This window comes from Phallusia mammillata, chromosome 7 (assembly GCF_965637545.1).
Source record: "Phallusia mammillata chromosome 7, kaPhaMamm4.hap1.1, whole genome shotgun sequence".
NCBI lineage: Eukaryota > Metazoa > Chordata > Ascidiacea > Phlebobranchia > Ascidiidae > Phallusia > Phallusia mammillata.
In genome coordinates, this window is record NC_137258.1 from 24,938,185 (window position 1) to 24,954,180 (window position 15,996).

The 15,996-nt window shown below is 39.7% G+C and overlaps 2 protein-coding genes and 1 long non-coding RNA gene across 4 annotated transcripts; 2 read left to right on the plus strand and 1 right to left on the minus strand.

Moving 5' to 3' along the window:
* Positions 1-856: 856 nt before the first annotated feature.
* LOC145239286 (organic cation/carnitine transporter 2-like) lies at positions 857-5,987 on the minus strand. 2 transcript variants are annotated; one of them, XM_080102591.1, is made up of 12 exons: positions 5,301-5,987; positions 5,010-5,207; positions 4,492-4,654; positions 4,332-4,426; positions 3,997-4,100; positions 3,360-3,514; positions 3,137-3,305; positions 2,586-2,795; positions 2,012-2,226; positions 1,245-1,427; positions 1,045-1,186; positions 857-978 (listed from the first exon to the last, which is right to left on the minus strand). In XM_080102591.1, the coding sequence occupies exons 2-12, from the start codon at positions 5,172-5,174 to the stop codon at positions 900-902; spliced, it is 1,680 nt and encodes a 559-aa protein (XP_079958717.1). In that variant the 5' UTR covers positions 5,175-5,207; positions 5,301-5,987; the 3' UTR covers positions 857-899. The 2 variants fall into 2 exon arrangements, with proteins under 2 accessions (XP_079958717.1, XP_079958716.1); XM_080102590.1 differs by having other exon boundaries at positions 5,010-5,987.
* Positions 5,988-7,175: 1,188 nt separating this feature from the next.
* On the plus strand, positions 7,176-10,292 carry LOC145239681 (ras-related and estrogen-regulated growth inhibitor-like protein). Its single transcript, XM_080103062.1, has 6 exons — positions 7,176-7,872; positions 8,440-8,496; positions 8,887-8,963; positions 9,353-9,490; positions 9,600-9,726; positions 9,783-10,292. The coding sequence occupies exons 1-6, from the start codon at positions 7,767-7,769 to the stop codon at positions 10,220-10,222; spliced, it is 945 nt and encodes a 314-aa protein (XP_079959188.1). The 5' UTR covers positions 7,176-7,766; the 3' UTR covers positions 10,223-10,292.
* Positions 10,293-11,755: 1,463 nt separating this feature from the next.
* LOC145238732 (uncharacterized) lies at positions 11,756-15,263 on the plus strand. Its single transcript, XR_013862171.1, has 3 exons — positions 11,756-12,325; positions 12,387-12,500; positions 15,174-15,263. It is a non-coding gene; the product is annotated as an uncharacterized LOC145238732 (long non-coding RNA).
* The last annotated feature ends 733 nt before the right edge of the window (positions 15,264-15,996 follow it).

The window sequence follows — 15,996 nt, forward strand, 5'->3', positions numbered from 1 at the left end:
ATAAATTTTGCATTTTGTTAAAGTCTAATTAAATATTTTACTTTGTAGGATCATTGCTGTTTTTATTTATTCACATTCTACGACTTCACCGAAAAGAACTTCTATTTTATTCCTCCACAAACCCTGGAGTAAAAAGTTCAACTTCGGCTAGGATTGGCCGCTTGGTGCGCTATTGCTCCATTGCAGCTTTGGTTTCAGCCGGAGTAGATTTGACTCTAGTTGTGATCTAGCCATTCATTAAAGGAAGGGTTATTCAGTTGGTAAGAATTTATGTGTTTTGCTGCTGCACATTTCAATGTTAATCGGTCTAGCATATGTGCCCAGCCTTATACCAGGTTAAACAGGCAGGAAAATGAAGTATGTGACAAAACGATTGGTAACCGTTTTCCAGTCCTTGGTGTTGCAAAAGATTATTTAAGTATTTTACCTCCAATCTGTTGGATATAATTGAAACAATTACATTGCTTGTTAAGTTTGTTACGCTGCAATAATGTAATCCACTCTCACGTACGAATCTGCCCGCTTCACGAACCACAGGTCACACTATAGGCCTAATGTTGGCAGGCAATCGCTACGTTAAAATCACCCCTACTGTCCCATGCAGCCCGCCAATCTCGTGTTTTTCTGCACAGGTCACTAACTGGTTGCGGGATTGCGATTACGCCGTCAACATGGCTTGTACGTTTTCCTGCTTCTTCGCGAATTGGAAACAAATTTTGCTTCCTTGTAAATTTTCGGAGCTTAATGACGACGAAACGACCACGGCGACTGCTGGGTCTTCAACGGTTTAGACTTTTTTTGCTTTTTACCCAAATTCGGAATGTGATTCACTAAACTCCACAGCCATATCCACAAATTGAAATGTGTTTTACTTTATTCTGAGTCTAAGCGCTTTTACTTTACACTTTTGTCATCGGGATTTCTTCCTCGGCCAATTTACTTTCAATTTCCAATTTTTTTCCGAAACAGCAAAATTTCCTGCAACGTTAATTATATAGATGCAGTATTGTTATGGTTGAAATATTCGGTTGAAATATTTTTTACCTGTTTTCCATCTGCACGGCTTCAGGTACGCTGTCAGGCAGTGGTGCATTGTGGGTATTGGGAAGTAAGATGTAAAGCAAGGAGACAATGATAGTGAGAATACCGGAGGCGAGGTACGGGATGTAGCTATCACCGTTTTTACCTGCGCAAGAGTATGTCTGGTTATTGACGTAAATTCAAGACAAACTTTGCGGTCAAACCTGAGAATATTATCAAGGGAGCTAACATTCCCCCGAATCTTCCGCAAGCTGACGCTACAGACATAGTTGTGTGCCTCAATGCGGTCGGGAAAAGTTCTGGGGTGGAAATGTACACGACATAATAGCCCACTGTGACGCAAAGCTTGCTGAGCATTGTCAAAATCGTCACCGCTACTTCACTCCCTGTAAACATAAACAAGACACGTCTTGAAGTTGCACAACATTTTTGGCGAACACAAACGTTTTGTCCAAGCTCGGTTTGTCGGTCTAGACCAGAGCAGTGATTCTTGAGAGATTTCCAAGTGTGCCGCGAAATTTTCTCTATTTTAAAGTGCAAACATTCCCTAGTGTTTTGGGACCTTATGACGAAATATTGGTGAGCATGACAACGTTTCAAAGCTCATGCTTTTTGTATTGGTAATGAAAAGTCACCTTACCAATGAAAATAAACATTCTTTGAACAATTTTTATTATGTTTACCTGCGAAGAGTGCCGCGGAAAAAAAGTTCTGCGCCGCATGCTTAAAAGGTTTGAGAACCACTGGTCTAACGTTTTTTCGCATGTTCGGCGCATAACTGATAATAGGTATAGAATACATGTCGCTTTTAACGTCTATTTGGGCCGTTATTTTCACCATTAAGGTATAGAATACATTTGGTAGTTTTGTGTTTAACATACTATTGCGTAACATTTGCACGTCGAATCAAATGGACGAACAAAAGCGAACAACTAAACCACGCAGGCCACCACGCATTCCAACAACTTACACAGTTTAATGAACGGAGTTACGATGATTGCTAATCCAGCCGCGACCATGAATCCTATGTAGGTGTTTTTCCTGCCTCCGCGCTCAACTGTTGCGAACGATACAATGTAAGCCAACAACTCGACAACTCCAGCATAGAAACAGTTGAGAAATCGGCTCCCAGTCAAACTGTTTGTGTCGAACAGGATGGCGTAGTAAGTCATGTTGCAAATCACCCTGTTCAAATGTTAAGCGCAACTTTTACGTTCCCACTCGTCGTCGTAACATAACATAGCAGAAATTATCAGGTACCATAACAAATATTTTCCCCCTAAAAGTCTGATCTTTTGTCGCAGTGCATTACAACCAGTAGAGGGATTCAATTTTTTTGTCAGCCGGTTCTATCACAAAAGTCATATTTTTCAGCCGGTTTTTTTAGAAAAAGTCCATTGATAGTAACCGGTAATGCTAACCGGTTCGCTGATCTCGTAAAATTACGTGGGACGGTTCTATAGAACCGGTGCTAACCGGCTGAATCCTACCACTTATTACAACACTATAAACAATATGTGGCATGGGTTGTGTCCGATATTTACCAAGATGAGCAGGTCAGCAGCAGACGAAACATCAGAGAAGGAGATTTTAAAAACTCCAACCACATTTTTAGAGTCGATTTTGTTTCTGGTTCTTCCGCTTTCTGCATCTCTATTTTTCTTCCATTGTACTTGCTGATTTTTTCCAGTATTTTTTCGGCTTTCTTTGTTTTTCCGACCGCGTTCAACCACCGCGGAGATTCATCGATAAACCTGCAAAAAGAATGAAAAAGTTAACACACAGTTGCCATCTGCAAAAACGTTCTCATCAAATCATAGCACGCCAGGCCCATTGAAGGCGTTAAAACCAGTTAAGACAGCGCAAGTCTCGAAACGACTCCAATCGTGGGTTCGAATCCCACCGCCGATTAGTTTTTTCTAGCCTGTGCCTTGCTGTGTGGTGGTGAATGCTTGGTGACCGTCTGATTTGGCATGAGGCCTTCAATAGGCCTGGTGCACTATGATTTATAAATAGGTGTGCCTTAATCGCTGGTCTGCATCGACGCTTTCGAGCTGATCCCAGTTAAAAACTCAAGTTCATTTTAACTTCTCACCAGTAGAAGGGGATGTAGATCACTCCAACAAGGCCAGTTGCGAGTGTATATCGTCGCCATTGCTGAAGGAAATACGCAATCGCCGGAACGAACATGTATCCGAACGCGTAACCCACCGATATACCGCTACAAATAAAGTTCCGATGTTGCTTGCCAACAGTTTCGCTACCTGCACAAAAACGTGGTTAGGTACGCACAGAGGACCCAAGCGATTTAGATGTACCGAGCATGATTGCTGCAGCGTAATTTCCAACGCTCCCGATTCCCATGCAGAACACCAAAGCCAAATACATTTCAAAGTTTGCAGAGAAACTGATGACGCACGCAGCTGCGAACTGAACGAATGTGAAAAGGAAAAAGGCAACTTTGCGGCCAAACCTGCAAATAATATTTCGAAAAATCAGAATATGTAACAGACTGTGTAATAAACTATGTACGGGTTTTCCATTGGAGCTGACTTATTTCATTTTACACAATAATTTACATCAATTTTTGTTTACTGTTTGCTGCTTTATTGCACATGTTGCGCTGCCGACCTACTTTATTAGTTACTTTTAATTGTTTTCTGCTTATTTCCCGTTTTGATTGCGGCAAATGATTTATGATAATTTCCCTTTCCTTGATTTCCTCAATGTGCTTGATAGCCAACATATTGCTTGGCGTAAAGTAGCCGCAATAATAAACCTTTCTACTGGCGGCTACGTGCAAAGCAATTATGTTGACTTTTCACAATCGTTTGTTGATTTATAAGTGCTTTAAATCTACTTCGAATTGTGCTTTAAGGTTAAATCTGGATCATTCGTACCAGACAATCGCAAGTACCGTTTTGACTCCGGTTAAACTTGTTTTTTTTTACTTACTTGTCTGAAATCCATCCGCTTAATGCTGTCCCCACAAACTTCCCAATCATATAATTCACCCCAACCATCGGTTTCTTCCAAGCGTTTCCACAAACCATCCCAAACTGTGCGAGATATCGTTTCAACGAGAGACGGGAGTTAAAGGTTTGCAAAGTTAATGCGGAGATTGATTCTCATCATATAAAGTGAAATAACCACAGGTTTACATTGTTTAAACCACAAAACTTCGATATGGCCTTTACCGTTACTAAAGTTTGACATATTTTAAACGTTTAAGGCCCAATCATAGATCAAGGGGCACTATTTTCACCCGAACCCGCTAAATAACCTTATACCTCTTGGGCCGCGGATGTCGTATCTTTCTCGTAATGAAACTCAACAAAATTGCAGGGGATTTTTTCTCCGGTGTTATTGTTGGTCTGCATGGTTTCTTCACAACAACGACAGAAGTTGGTTAAAGTTAAAATTTCATCTCCATGGCAACAATGTACAAACCTGCTGACTCAGCAAATTCCCGTAACTCCTGTCGTGTCCGATTAAAAACAAAACAACGACTTTGCGATATTTTTCCGAGCAAACTTGTTTCTTCAGGAATCAAGAATTCGCGAAGAGATACTTTTTCCGACAAGTTGTAGGAACGATTAAATTTTTCGCTGTGCTGAAATGACAAGATAATTGTTGTTGCTGTCGAGGCCTTTCAAACCCTAATGGGTTTATTGTGTTTTGCTCTGGACGTTATAATCTGTTGGGTCATAACAGTATACTACTGACACCAATTGTTGGTTAATCTAAAGGATAAAAAAATTGTAATGTGGAATGACTCTAACTAATCGACATCGGTTAATCCGGACATAGTTTTTCGTCCAATTGGGTCCGAAATAAAAGAGGTTTATTATGATTATCGGAAAAACAAGGCAATTCTGAAAAACTCTACAGTAATTGATAAAATTGTTTTGCTACTAATAGCCTATCTTCCATTATTTAACGTTCATCTGATTGTAACAAAAACTTACCATAATTTCGACGCTTCTTTCTATATTTGTGACGTCACAATGATAGTTAGGCGTGTAATGGAAAAACAACAAGCTTAAAACGCTGAACGGGTTTGTGAATGAAGTGACGGCGAGTAGAACACAAAGTCTGCGCTCGTATTTTCCCATTTGTTTCCATACTTCCATTGTGATTGTCTTCAAACGCTAAAACCTAAAAACCTGCGAACAGCAGATGCGCAAAATGTGCAAGAACTCGAAGTTAAAAACGGAAAAGTAAATTCGCCAAAAAATACGGAGTATTGGTTAACTTACATCAAGAAGCGGCTCACTGAACAGGCTTAAAACACCGGGACAAATGCGAATAGTTTAGGCGAAGTTGCTTAAAATAATCAAAAAACAAAAACACACAAACATACAAACACACAAACATACAAACATACAAACACACAACGTAAAACCTGCAAATAATAAACAGAAGACCTTCCTTCGACCTTGAAATACCAAAACTCGCAATGTTGAAAACAATAAACTCATCGCAAAGTTGCAAACCAATAAATGCTCAAACAACAAAATATCAATGTTCAATTATTTAATTTTTCATTGGAATGTTTACACTAAATGCCTGATTACGCGCGCATTTCATTCATTTCCTCGGCTGACAATAATTTCCTCTCGGGAAAGTTGTCCGGTTTGATAATTTCAGTTTGTTTACTGATAAAACTAGCGGATATAGCAGGTTTTTCCAACTCCTGCCGTATCAAAACACAAGCAGTTATTGCTGCAATGTATATCAGTAATTTAATGACAGCTTGTGTAGAGCATTAATGAACCAATTGGTTCTCAATCTTATCGGATCGCGAACCACAACTTTAATATCGCTGCTTACCACCTGAACCAGTGGTTTCCAACCTTTTTATATTAACGGACCCCTTTTAAAAATTGTGTAGGTCTGCGGCATATTCTACCTCCAACATTGCACAGAAACAGACAAGGTATCCCCACAGCGCATAAAACAACTTTGTCGTTATTGTTTCCCTGAGGCGATGTTCCATGTAATCGCCCTGACACGTGACACCGATGCAATATAAGAACCAGTGCGATATTTTACGATAGATTCCCGTGAGATAAAGGAGGTGTGAGTCTGGCAAGGGATAATGACTTGGATGTGTTTAGACCGCACATGCATTTCCTCCTAACACGGGCGGCCGTGTCAGCATCTTGGTTCAAATACCTTCACAAACAATTGTTTTTACTTACAGGGCAATAATAACGATGTTCGTGTTTTATAATTCGCCCGACAACAAAAGATTTTTTTTAAATCCTAAATTAAAAAAAAACACTTAAATCAATCAACTATACGAGAGGAACCGTTTGGTTTACGATCAGTCTTAGCTTCGGGATTTTTTTAGTTTTCGCGGAATATAAATGAGAACAACATTTACTGAGCGATTTTTGTAACAATTGGACACAAAATTGCCGAGAATTCGCGCATTGTTTAGCTGCTTTACCACAACCTGCGTTATATCACCACAAAGGTTATGTTTACCGTTCACTTTAAAGCAAAACAACAATAACGCAACAATATCTCTTTATTTCATCCCTGTGAGCAAATAATAAGCGAGCTATGTGACGTCACAAGAATCTTTCACCGCTAATCCCTTAAACAATGGGTAGGTCACGTGGGTCGCTACGGTTTAGTACCCCTGTCTCGCTTCGTTGCGTTTGTGTAAATGTTTGAAATTTTACTCGAATTTTTTAACATTTTGTATTTCTTGTGTTTACAGCTGTCGCATTGCTGCGTATCGCGGTGTTTTAGCGACATATTTTGGCAATGTACCAGGTTTTGTTCGTTTGTTGTGTTTGTGTTACGACACACACAAGCAAACAAAGCATGTTTCCGTTTAATTTTCGACGACTTTCAAACGACCTTGCGATTACTTTGTGGTTTCTCGTTTGAAAGCAACAGAACGAGGGGGTTTGGGCCAACCCTGTTAACTGGGGCGTGACGACCGTTCTTGTTTCGACGACAAACACGGATTAATTTTGGCAGGGGTCGCGTGTTGTGCGTTCAAACATTGCACTTTGCTAAGTACGTTCAACTTTTCATGGTTTACTTAAAAGATCGCCAACATATAGACAGGGTTCGCGTGTTTTAGATTCCTTCATTTGTTACATAATTCCACGCGCAAGTGTCTCACCGCCCAACATTGCTATATCACGTCACAATGAATGCCGCGAAGTGTCAAAAAGCTGAGCTATTATGACGTCATACACTTCTTCCCCTGGTGCACCGGATTAGTCGAAGCGATAGAAATTGCTGGTTACTGGCAGCCTCGAAAGCTGGACGCGCATCTCTAAGTTTCGAAATCAGGGGAAATATTCGGTGAAAACATTTGTCAGGTTGCGCTGCTTGAGTTTAACATTAAGAAACTTGTTTCAACATGAACGAGGTTTATCTGCAAGTGTTTTCGCGTGATGTCAATTATTTGGAAAGTGAGTTTTGCAGCTGGGAAAGTTTTTTTGTGAATTGCTCCTCGTCACATTACCAATTATGTATAGTTGTGATGGCCTGTGTATTATCAGTTGGGTGGGTGAATACTTGATTGTTTTTCAGTAGGTGTTGCGAAAGTATTTGTGTGTTTTACATGAGCAGGTGCTACGTAAGTAATTGTGAGTTTTACTTAAGTAGGCAGGAGTGTTGTGCTTTGTTGGATAAATAGCGGATTTATTGGTCACCTACCACCTGATGAGATAGAATATTCCAAACTCGGCTATCAAATGTCGAGTCCTGTGTTCAAACTTCGCAAGCAAGCCGCTGTCGCAAGCAAGGAATCTCACCGGTTTCGCGTTGCTGTGTTCGGACAAAAGGGAGTCGGAAAAACAGGTAAGCCATATTTTGTACGAGTCCACAAACCAAGCTGGCACGCTGTGAATAAATTGTGCGAGCTACAAAACGTAATAGTTGGTTCACAAATCGCTCCTTGCTTCTTATCAGTGAAGTACCTTCCCGCAGTTAATGGTCGTAGACGCATTAACATGCCGCGTAACATGACTTTGCACTTTAGATGTGACAGAGAATTGAACAGGGAACGTTGTTGTGACAATTAATGGATCTCTAATGGATGTGGTTTCGGCCACGTTGACTCCAAGCTTGTGTTTGTGTTTTGCGTAAACGGGTTTTTGAAGCCAACCGATAAAATATAATATTTCGCATAAAATCCAGTTTTCGTACAAAAGTTGTAAACTGGGTTTTAGAGAATTTTGTTGTTAATAACATGGTCACGGTTGACTGCACACAAGCTTAACGGCAAAGTTACCATGGTAACGTTGAAATCAGCGGAAATATAAAAAAGCACACATCAAAGTTTGATAACCAAGTTGTTTCAGTGATTCGAATTCGCTGGTTAGTCGAGCTACATGTTACCGCATAATCGGGTTCTATTGTTTACAGCTTTGACAGTTCGATTTGTGACAAACCGCTTCATCGGTGAATACGACTCGACGCAAGGTAAGTCACGTGACTAATGTATTCTACTTAATGGTTTGAAGTTTGAAACGCTGGAAGGCTACGAGCTGACTTTAACTGGTTTACGTTCCGCATAAATTCACGCGCCACGAAAACAAATTCCTTCAACAAAGTCCTGCGAGCAAATGGAAGATTAGGTTAAAAGTTCGCCTCGTATTCATGGGCAAAGCGTTAACCCAGCCGCTTCACAGGCCCCTGCAAAATAAAAATAACATTTTATCGCAAAAGGTTTGCAGTGAATCCGTCAAATTCGTAAAATATTCAACTTTTTAAATATTTCAACAAAATGAGGTTTCTGTGCGAAAGCGGAACGAATTACTTTGTTCCGTCATAACACTTCGTGTGAGGTCACAAACAAAGTTTTTTTTTCAGATCGGGTTTATCAACGAGCATGTCGAATACCTCCAGGCTTTTCGGTATTTTACGAAATTCTTGACTCTACTGGCCAGGTAATTTCACTTGTTAGCTTCGCACGTATTTCCAATCCTGCTCTAACTCACGTCAGCCGCACATTTAGCTAATTTTCGATAGTTGGCGCAAAAAGCGCAAATCCTATTGAAAACGGCATGTCTCAAAATATGCCTGCGGTTAGGGCTATTGGGGTTGGGGTTAAGTATTATCCTTAAAATTTCAAGCCAACTAAACCAATCTTTGCAAAGATTTAGTTCTTAATGTAACATTTTCAAAAACTTTCTTCCCAACCCTACCCTTATTTAGCCGCTAAATAAATAATTCAGCTACTGCGACACCTATCGAAAATTAGCTAAATGTGCAGCTAACGTGAGTTGTGGTGTTAGTAGCTGTACGGCTAAAGTTCATTTTACTTTGATATTTTAAGGACGAAAACGACGACGTTTTGACCGAAAAAATTCTTTGGGCCGATTCTTTCATTATTGTTTATTCTGTGACGGACCGATTGAGTTTCGATGAAGTTATTCGGCTTAAGTTTCGAATTTCACACACGAGCAGCAAAAAGGTGAATTCTGTGCAACAAATCTGTTTAAGAGTGTTTGAGAATTTTTTTGGATTTGATTTTTTTTGAAGAATTTAATTTTTATTTTTTTTATTTTTATTTCCTTTTTTAGTCGACCCCGGACCCGGTTACTTTTATCGTTGGTAACAAGAACGAGATGCAGGGCAGACGGATGGTTGAACGGGATGAAGGCTTGCAACTTGCGAACAGCATAGACTGCGAGTTCCACGAAATATCAGGTTGGTATGCTCCCCTTGACAACTAACTACGATTATTGCAAGCGGTTTGTTTTCAGTCCGCGAATCATCGGATGAGACCTGCGAAATATTTGCGAAACTTTTTCGCGACCACTGGATGACGCTAAAGCAGCCCCAGCGGATGCAAAGGGGTGCGGGATCGGGGGTGCAAATACCCACAATGCCCGAGCACTTCTCGCCCCTCCCGAACCGGCGAAAAAACAAAACTTTCAAACACGTGGACAAAATCCCGCGACTCCGGGGATCGCCGACCATATTTCGTGACTCAGCAACAAAGCCTGATGTAGCTAAGCATGACGCAGCAAAAACTCCAACTCAGGTTAAACAATGTAAAGCAGCTGCGCAACCTGCAGCGGAAAATAAAATTGAAGACGAAGAATGTTTAACCACTAGCGGCGCTGGAGAGGAATCACGTGATCCGAAGAAAGTCGCTGAGGAGTTTGTGAGAAAAACTATTTTGCTGAATCTAGCAAACTGATTTAGTTGTTGATGCGAAGTTGATTCGTGTACACTATGATTTATTTCTTAAATATATTACTTTTATTTTGTTGTCGTCGTGGCTTAGAGACAGCTCACGCAGCGGAAACATTGATACGGCCAGTTTGTATTAAAGCATTCGCGGGCAAAAACTTGTTTTGAAGACAACTACTGCACATGAATGGTAAAAATGTTAAACAGCAAAATTTTTGAACCTGTGGGATAACCAACAATGAAACCAGTCAAGTGGCTAAATGTAAGACGATTTGGGCGGTACACAAACGCCACGCAACCAACATATTGTGTAAGTCGAACTCGAGTAGAAGTTGTGCAATATAATAAAGCAAAGCGAACATCGGTTAAGTTAAATGTTTCGGCAGTTGATTAATCGCGATTATTGAGCTTTGCATAACTTATCAACTCTACATAGATCACATTGTTTGTTTAATTTGCAGAATGACATTACTTAAAACTATCATACAATGCAGTAAAGTACACCTCGAGTTTGGCGCAGTAAACTCAAGAGATGTTAAAATAAAAAGGCTAGTCAGAATAAAAAGTTTAGTTTAGCGTTGTACGGCGAGCCGGACTATTCCGGATTGCGTTTTCAAAAAATGCTGTTCACGAATAGGAATTTATACAAGGTGTGTTTTGATTAGTTACACACAACCTGCATAAAAACCGGCAACAAAATGTACAAACAGTTGTGACACTAAAACGCCGATGTTTTAGAATCTCAGGAAATTTGTGGTCGCTTGGTCGAATGAATTCAAGTGATTGACCAAAATGTTGGCAACTTAAGAACTTTTGGATTGGAACTTCGCGCAAACGTAACAAGCAAAGCATTTATCATTAAGAAAAAACGCCCTTAAAGTTATTTGATTGTTTGTATGATATCTTTTCAATCACGTGGGATAGACCGCGATCCCCAAAACGTGATCGAAGTCTACTGACTAATGAGTTTCGCCCTAACAGCGTCTTTTGGTTGGTCATGAACACCAGTAATTGTAGCAGTAATGCTTGCGGAAGGCAACGACAGGGGAAGTAACGGAAACAAAGTGTGGTGCGCGAACGTGAACACAAAGTGCCAAGGAGAAATACTTCAACTTTAAAATGGAAACAAATTTATGGCCTCAAGCTCGATAAGGTTGGGAAGTACTGTTGTGGTAAATACATTTTACTGAGCTATAAACAACGACAATTGCTAAAACAGATTTGATGTGCATGACACGAATCAAGTTGGTCCTAATTATGTTCATGCGAAATCATCTGACACAAGTTAGTGTTTGGTTCACTTCTTTCCACTGTTTGTAAACCAAGAGTTTACAAAACGCGCTGTAAAGTGATTAAGTAATCGTTGCCCGAAAACTCCGCAGGCAGAAAGATTGGGACTACAGGTGTTTGTAGGATCTTTTTCCGAGGCGATGATTGGTCGGTCAAAACACGTGACTATTTCATTACGCAATCAAGGCCCGAAAACCCCACAGGCAATTTGCGCGCGGAAACCCCACAGGCAATTTGCGCGTGGGGACTCCAAAGCTGACTTGCAGGGGCGCTGAGGTTGATATAAAAGGCAAACAGTTGATTTGCGGCGTTAAAAGCACGTGTTGCTGGAAGCGGATGGAGGAAGCCAAGCTACAGGTTCGTCGTTGTTACTGGATTTTTGTTGTTTTATAAAACACGGTTTAAAGTTTAGGGACCAACCCAGAACCTTGTTTTGCTTTTTTTGATTCTCTTTATTTCACTTCTCTTTTATTCTTTTTACTCCCAGCTTGTTTTTTTTGCCGCACTATATAATATAGAAATAGAGGGTTTGCGCACGGCTCTTTATAATTTTTTTTGCGGATTTTTGCCAAACAAGGTTCTGGGTTTTTGCGCATTACATTGTAAATTTCATTCGTATTATGACGTTATATCCGCAACTACCTCACGGACATGAACACTAATCTGCATTTTATTTTGCACGCATGTGACGTAACCATTGATGATGTCATCTAATGGGAATTGCAACATGATCCAATGGAACCGAAGTACCAGCGAGAACCAGAACGCCGTCACTATTCGATGACGTCATCCTCGGCGAAGCAGTGCGACTTCGAAACGCGTATGACACTCGACATGTTTGTTGCACTATACACTTTTAAGCATTGTTAATTTGTCTGCAGCTGAGTGGAGACGACGGGATAAGAAGCGACGATGATCGGATCCATGGAGCGGTTGGACTCCTGAAAGTAAGATGACTCGGCAAACCAGCGACACAATTCCAAAAAAGGAATGAGGTAACTTTGTTTAAATTAGACTGTGTAGTTTCCTTAAAACAACAATACAGGAATCCAACCTCCTTCTCTGCGATCCCACCAAACTCCACATCTCCATCGAACAACAACTTTCCTTCTGATAAGTTTTGTTACGAGTCTGTCGTGTGATTCACCCAGGTCGTCTAACCAAATCATAACTACATATTTTCATTTAATTTTACAAACTCTGTCTAGATCAGTGGTTCTTAACCTTTTTTCCTTGCTGCACCCCTTTCAAATCACCAACCAATTTTCGCTCCCCCTTCTGTAATTGCTTAAATAGAATAGACCTAACCAACCTTAATGATTCAGCATCCCCGCACCCCCTAGGAACAGTTCTCGTGATTTATAACAGTTCATGATCTTGTTACTTGCATTAATCGTAATCGGGTTCTGCTTTTCTACTTGGCCGACAAAAATGCACGACAGACTCACTATATGAATTTTGTAAGCTAGCTTAGTTTAAATAGATATTTTTAAATATGTTTGGATAGCTGTGTTGGATATTTGTAAGCTAATTGGGACATTTACGGAGGGACCACGATGGCGGTTTTACTTGGTTAGTTTGCTAAAACTCGAGATTAACAACATTTGATGTTGTAGAATATATCACTTGTTAATGATTCCCATATTTATAATTTGCTTTATCCACGAGTTGCAAATTCTTCCAAGACATTAGAAGGGTGAAATTATTGCGTATATTAGTGATTCAACTACATCACAGTTAGATAATCGCATTTTTAAAGCGAATTAGTCTTTCTGAACATAATTTTTAAATTGCTTTCCAACTTATTAATCTTGTTTTAACTGCAATAAATCGTACACAATAATTTCCACCCCAGTTTGTACAATGTTCAATTATATAGCACAAATAACAATCACACACAGTTAATGTTATAACATACAGGAAAACTCGAAACCTTGTTTTTTGATTTTCTTTATTTCACTTTTTTTTTTTTTTTGTACTTTTTTTCGCCGCACTATGTAATATAGAGCAGTGCTTGTAAATCTTTGTTGAAATGGTACACCCTTCTAACGTCCACTCAGAAATTGTACCACCTTAGTCAAAAACTGCTTCACCAATCTATGGTCTCAGCAGAAATATAGATGAGCCCAGTGTTAAAAAAACATCACCACCGATTGTCACAAGAAATATTAAAGTGTCCCAATAGAATATAGTAACTTAGCTACGTGAGCCTGTTCTAAAACACTAATCTGCCTACTTTGATAGCTTGTCATAGGTATATTATATTTTATATCTGCTACACCCTAGTACACCCAATCAAAGTAGTACATCCTTTAAAATTTATGGTACACCCTGGGGTGTACGATACACCCGATTCTTACGCCATAGGAATTTCCCATAAACGCGACCCTTGCCCCAAACACGTTACGTCATAGCAGGGGAAATCCCTATTAGCGCGACCCCCGCCTCTAACACAGTACGTCTATTAGTATATTAAGAAAACACAAGTGATCGATTCTCCCCGATTTGAGGTTTTGCAATCTACCCGTTGGACCGCCATCGTTTAAACATTCAGATGAGTGCTTACAAATTTGTAGAAATAATTGTTCTCATGAGAATAATCGTATCGCGTGTATGTTTGTCAATTAGTAATGGGGAGTTTAAACAACTGTTGTACGTTATGCTGTAGACACACATTTCGTAACATATTACATTATCAGTAGTACATGTTTGTATATGGACACATTTACTTTACGTCATCGCTTTTTATTACCATGTTTTCAGCTTACGCTTTTCGTGCGCCAGTCTGTTTTCCTCGTTTCGGTTGTAGTTCTGCACCGAACGAGGGGTTTTCTACTGCCTTAGACGAAACCCATTGCGTGGGTTGACACTTTGACGTGGTGCAATGGCTTTCAAACCAAGATCAACCCGCAGAACCTTTCCCTAAGTTTTTGTATCAACTTAAAATTGTAAAACATGCTGTTGTGCTCTATTTGTGAGAACCGAGTCCAAGTTGTAAATCAGGTTAAACCGAGCCCTGTGTTAAACCATGTTACCTCGTACAAGAGTGTAGTCGTACAACATTGTACAAGCATTTTCATAACAATGTTCCATTGTTAACACATGCGTTTAAATTAAAAGGGTAGAGCTACTAACACCATACGTTTCTCCTGATCCAAAAGTGCTTAATTTTCGACAGGTGGCGCAAAGAGCACTTTTTTCATTTAAAACGGTATATCTCAAAAAATGCTAACGGTTAGGGCTATTAGGGTTGGGGTAAGGTATTAGCACTTAAAATTCAATAAAACTAACCCAAAAAATTAGTTACTAATGTAAAAATTTTATGTAAATATTTCCCAGCCCAACCCATTTATAGCCGCTAAATAAATAATTCAGCTCTTTACGCCACCTATCGAAAATTAAGCACTTTTGGATCAGGAGAAACGTATGGTGTTAGTAGCTCTACCAATTAAAAGACCCGTAATGAAATCGGATTTTTTCTTGTGCAATAATTGAGAAAACGTCAATTAACATCATCATTATCGGGATTCCTGGCAATTTAATATTTTGGTAAATGTCAGTTCGAGACATTTTTGCGTAAATATTTTGTGCACATAAACTAATTTGTGTAATTTCGCAACCGAAAACAGTGGAACAAATATTGAGAACAGTTTGTTTATTCGTAACAGGAAGTCTTGCTGACGTGCGGGGCTTGGGAAGTGACAATCATCTGCCTGGTTTGCTGAAAGCGGAAAATAAAGTTTGGAAACAATTGAGACCGCAGAGGTATACATATTTAGTATATCGGGTTTAGTAAGCAGCGTGGTTAATCCTTTTTAATCTGCTCAGATAATTCACAATTTCCAAACTTGCAAAATTTTGGTTGTTTATTGAGAAAACTTCGCCTAAAAAATTTAGGAAGAATGATGCACCACTTCGTGAAAAGGTAAGCAAATCATCTTTCACATGAAATTTATCATGAGAACACGCTCAGGGAAGACGAAGGTTCAAGTTTGTCACTCATGCATTTCTTTACAACGCCGCTGTTGTTGTTTTTTCAGATATTTCATCGTGATGATTTTCAACCTTTATTTGGTTCATCGCACCGGCTCCATGTCAAGCAGGGAGTAAGTTTGAATGTTTAATTGTGAAACAACAAACTAACGCTTTGTAGCTACGTTTGTTTGGTGACTTAATTAAGTAATTTAATATTTTTTTTATTTTGCTGTGTTTATAAATGGTTCAATTATAGCGCATTGGTCAATTGTCAACGCGCCCCAGTACGGCACCGGCGCCCATTCTAAGAATCATTTGCTTAAAATTTGTTTTATCTAGCGACAGGTTTTTATTTTTTAACCCAGCTCAGCGGGACGATGCGATTGTTTTGACATTCATGGAGTCCGTCGCTATATAATCGATCCAATAATCGCTTCCTGTCAAAAAACAAAAGAAGATGTCTGTAAATCGTATGCGCATCGTGATGGAAATTACCCGTGCGAACATCTCTGCCCC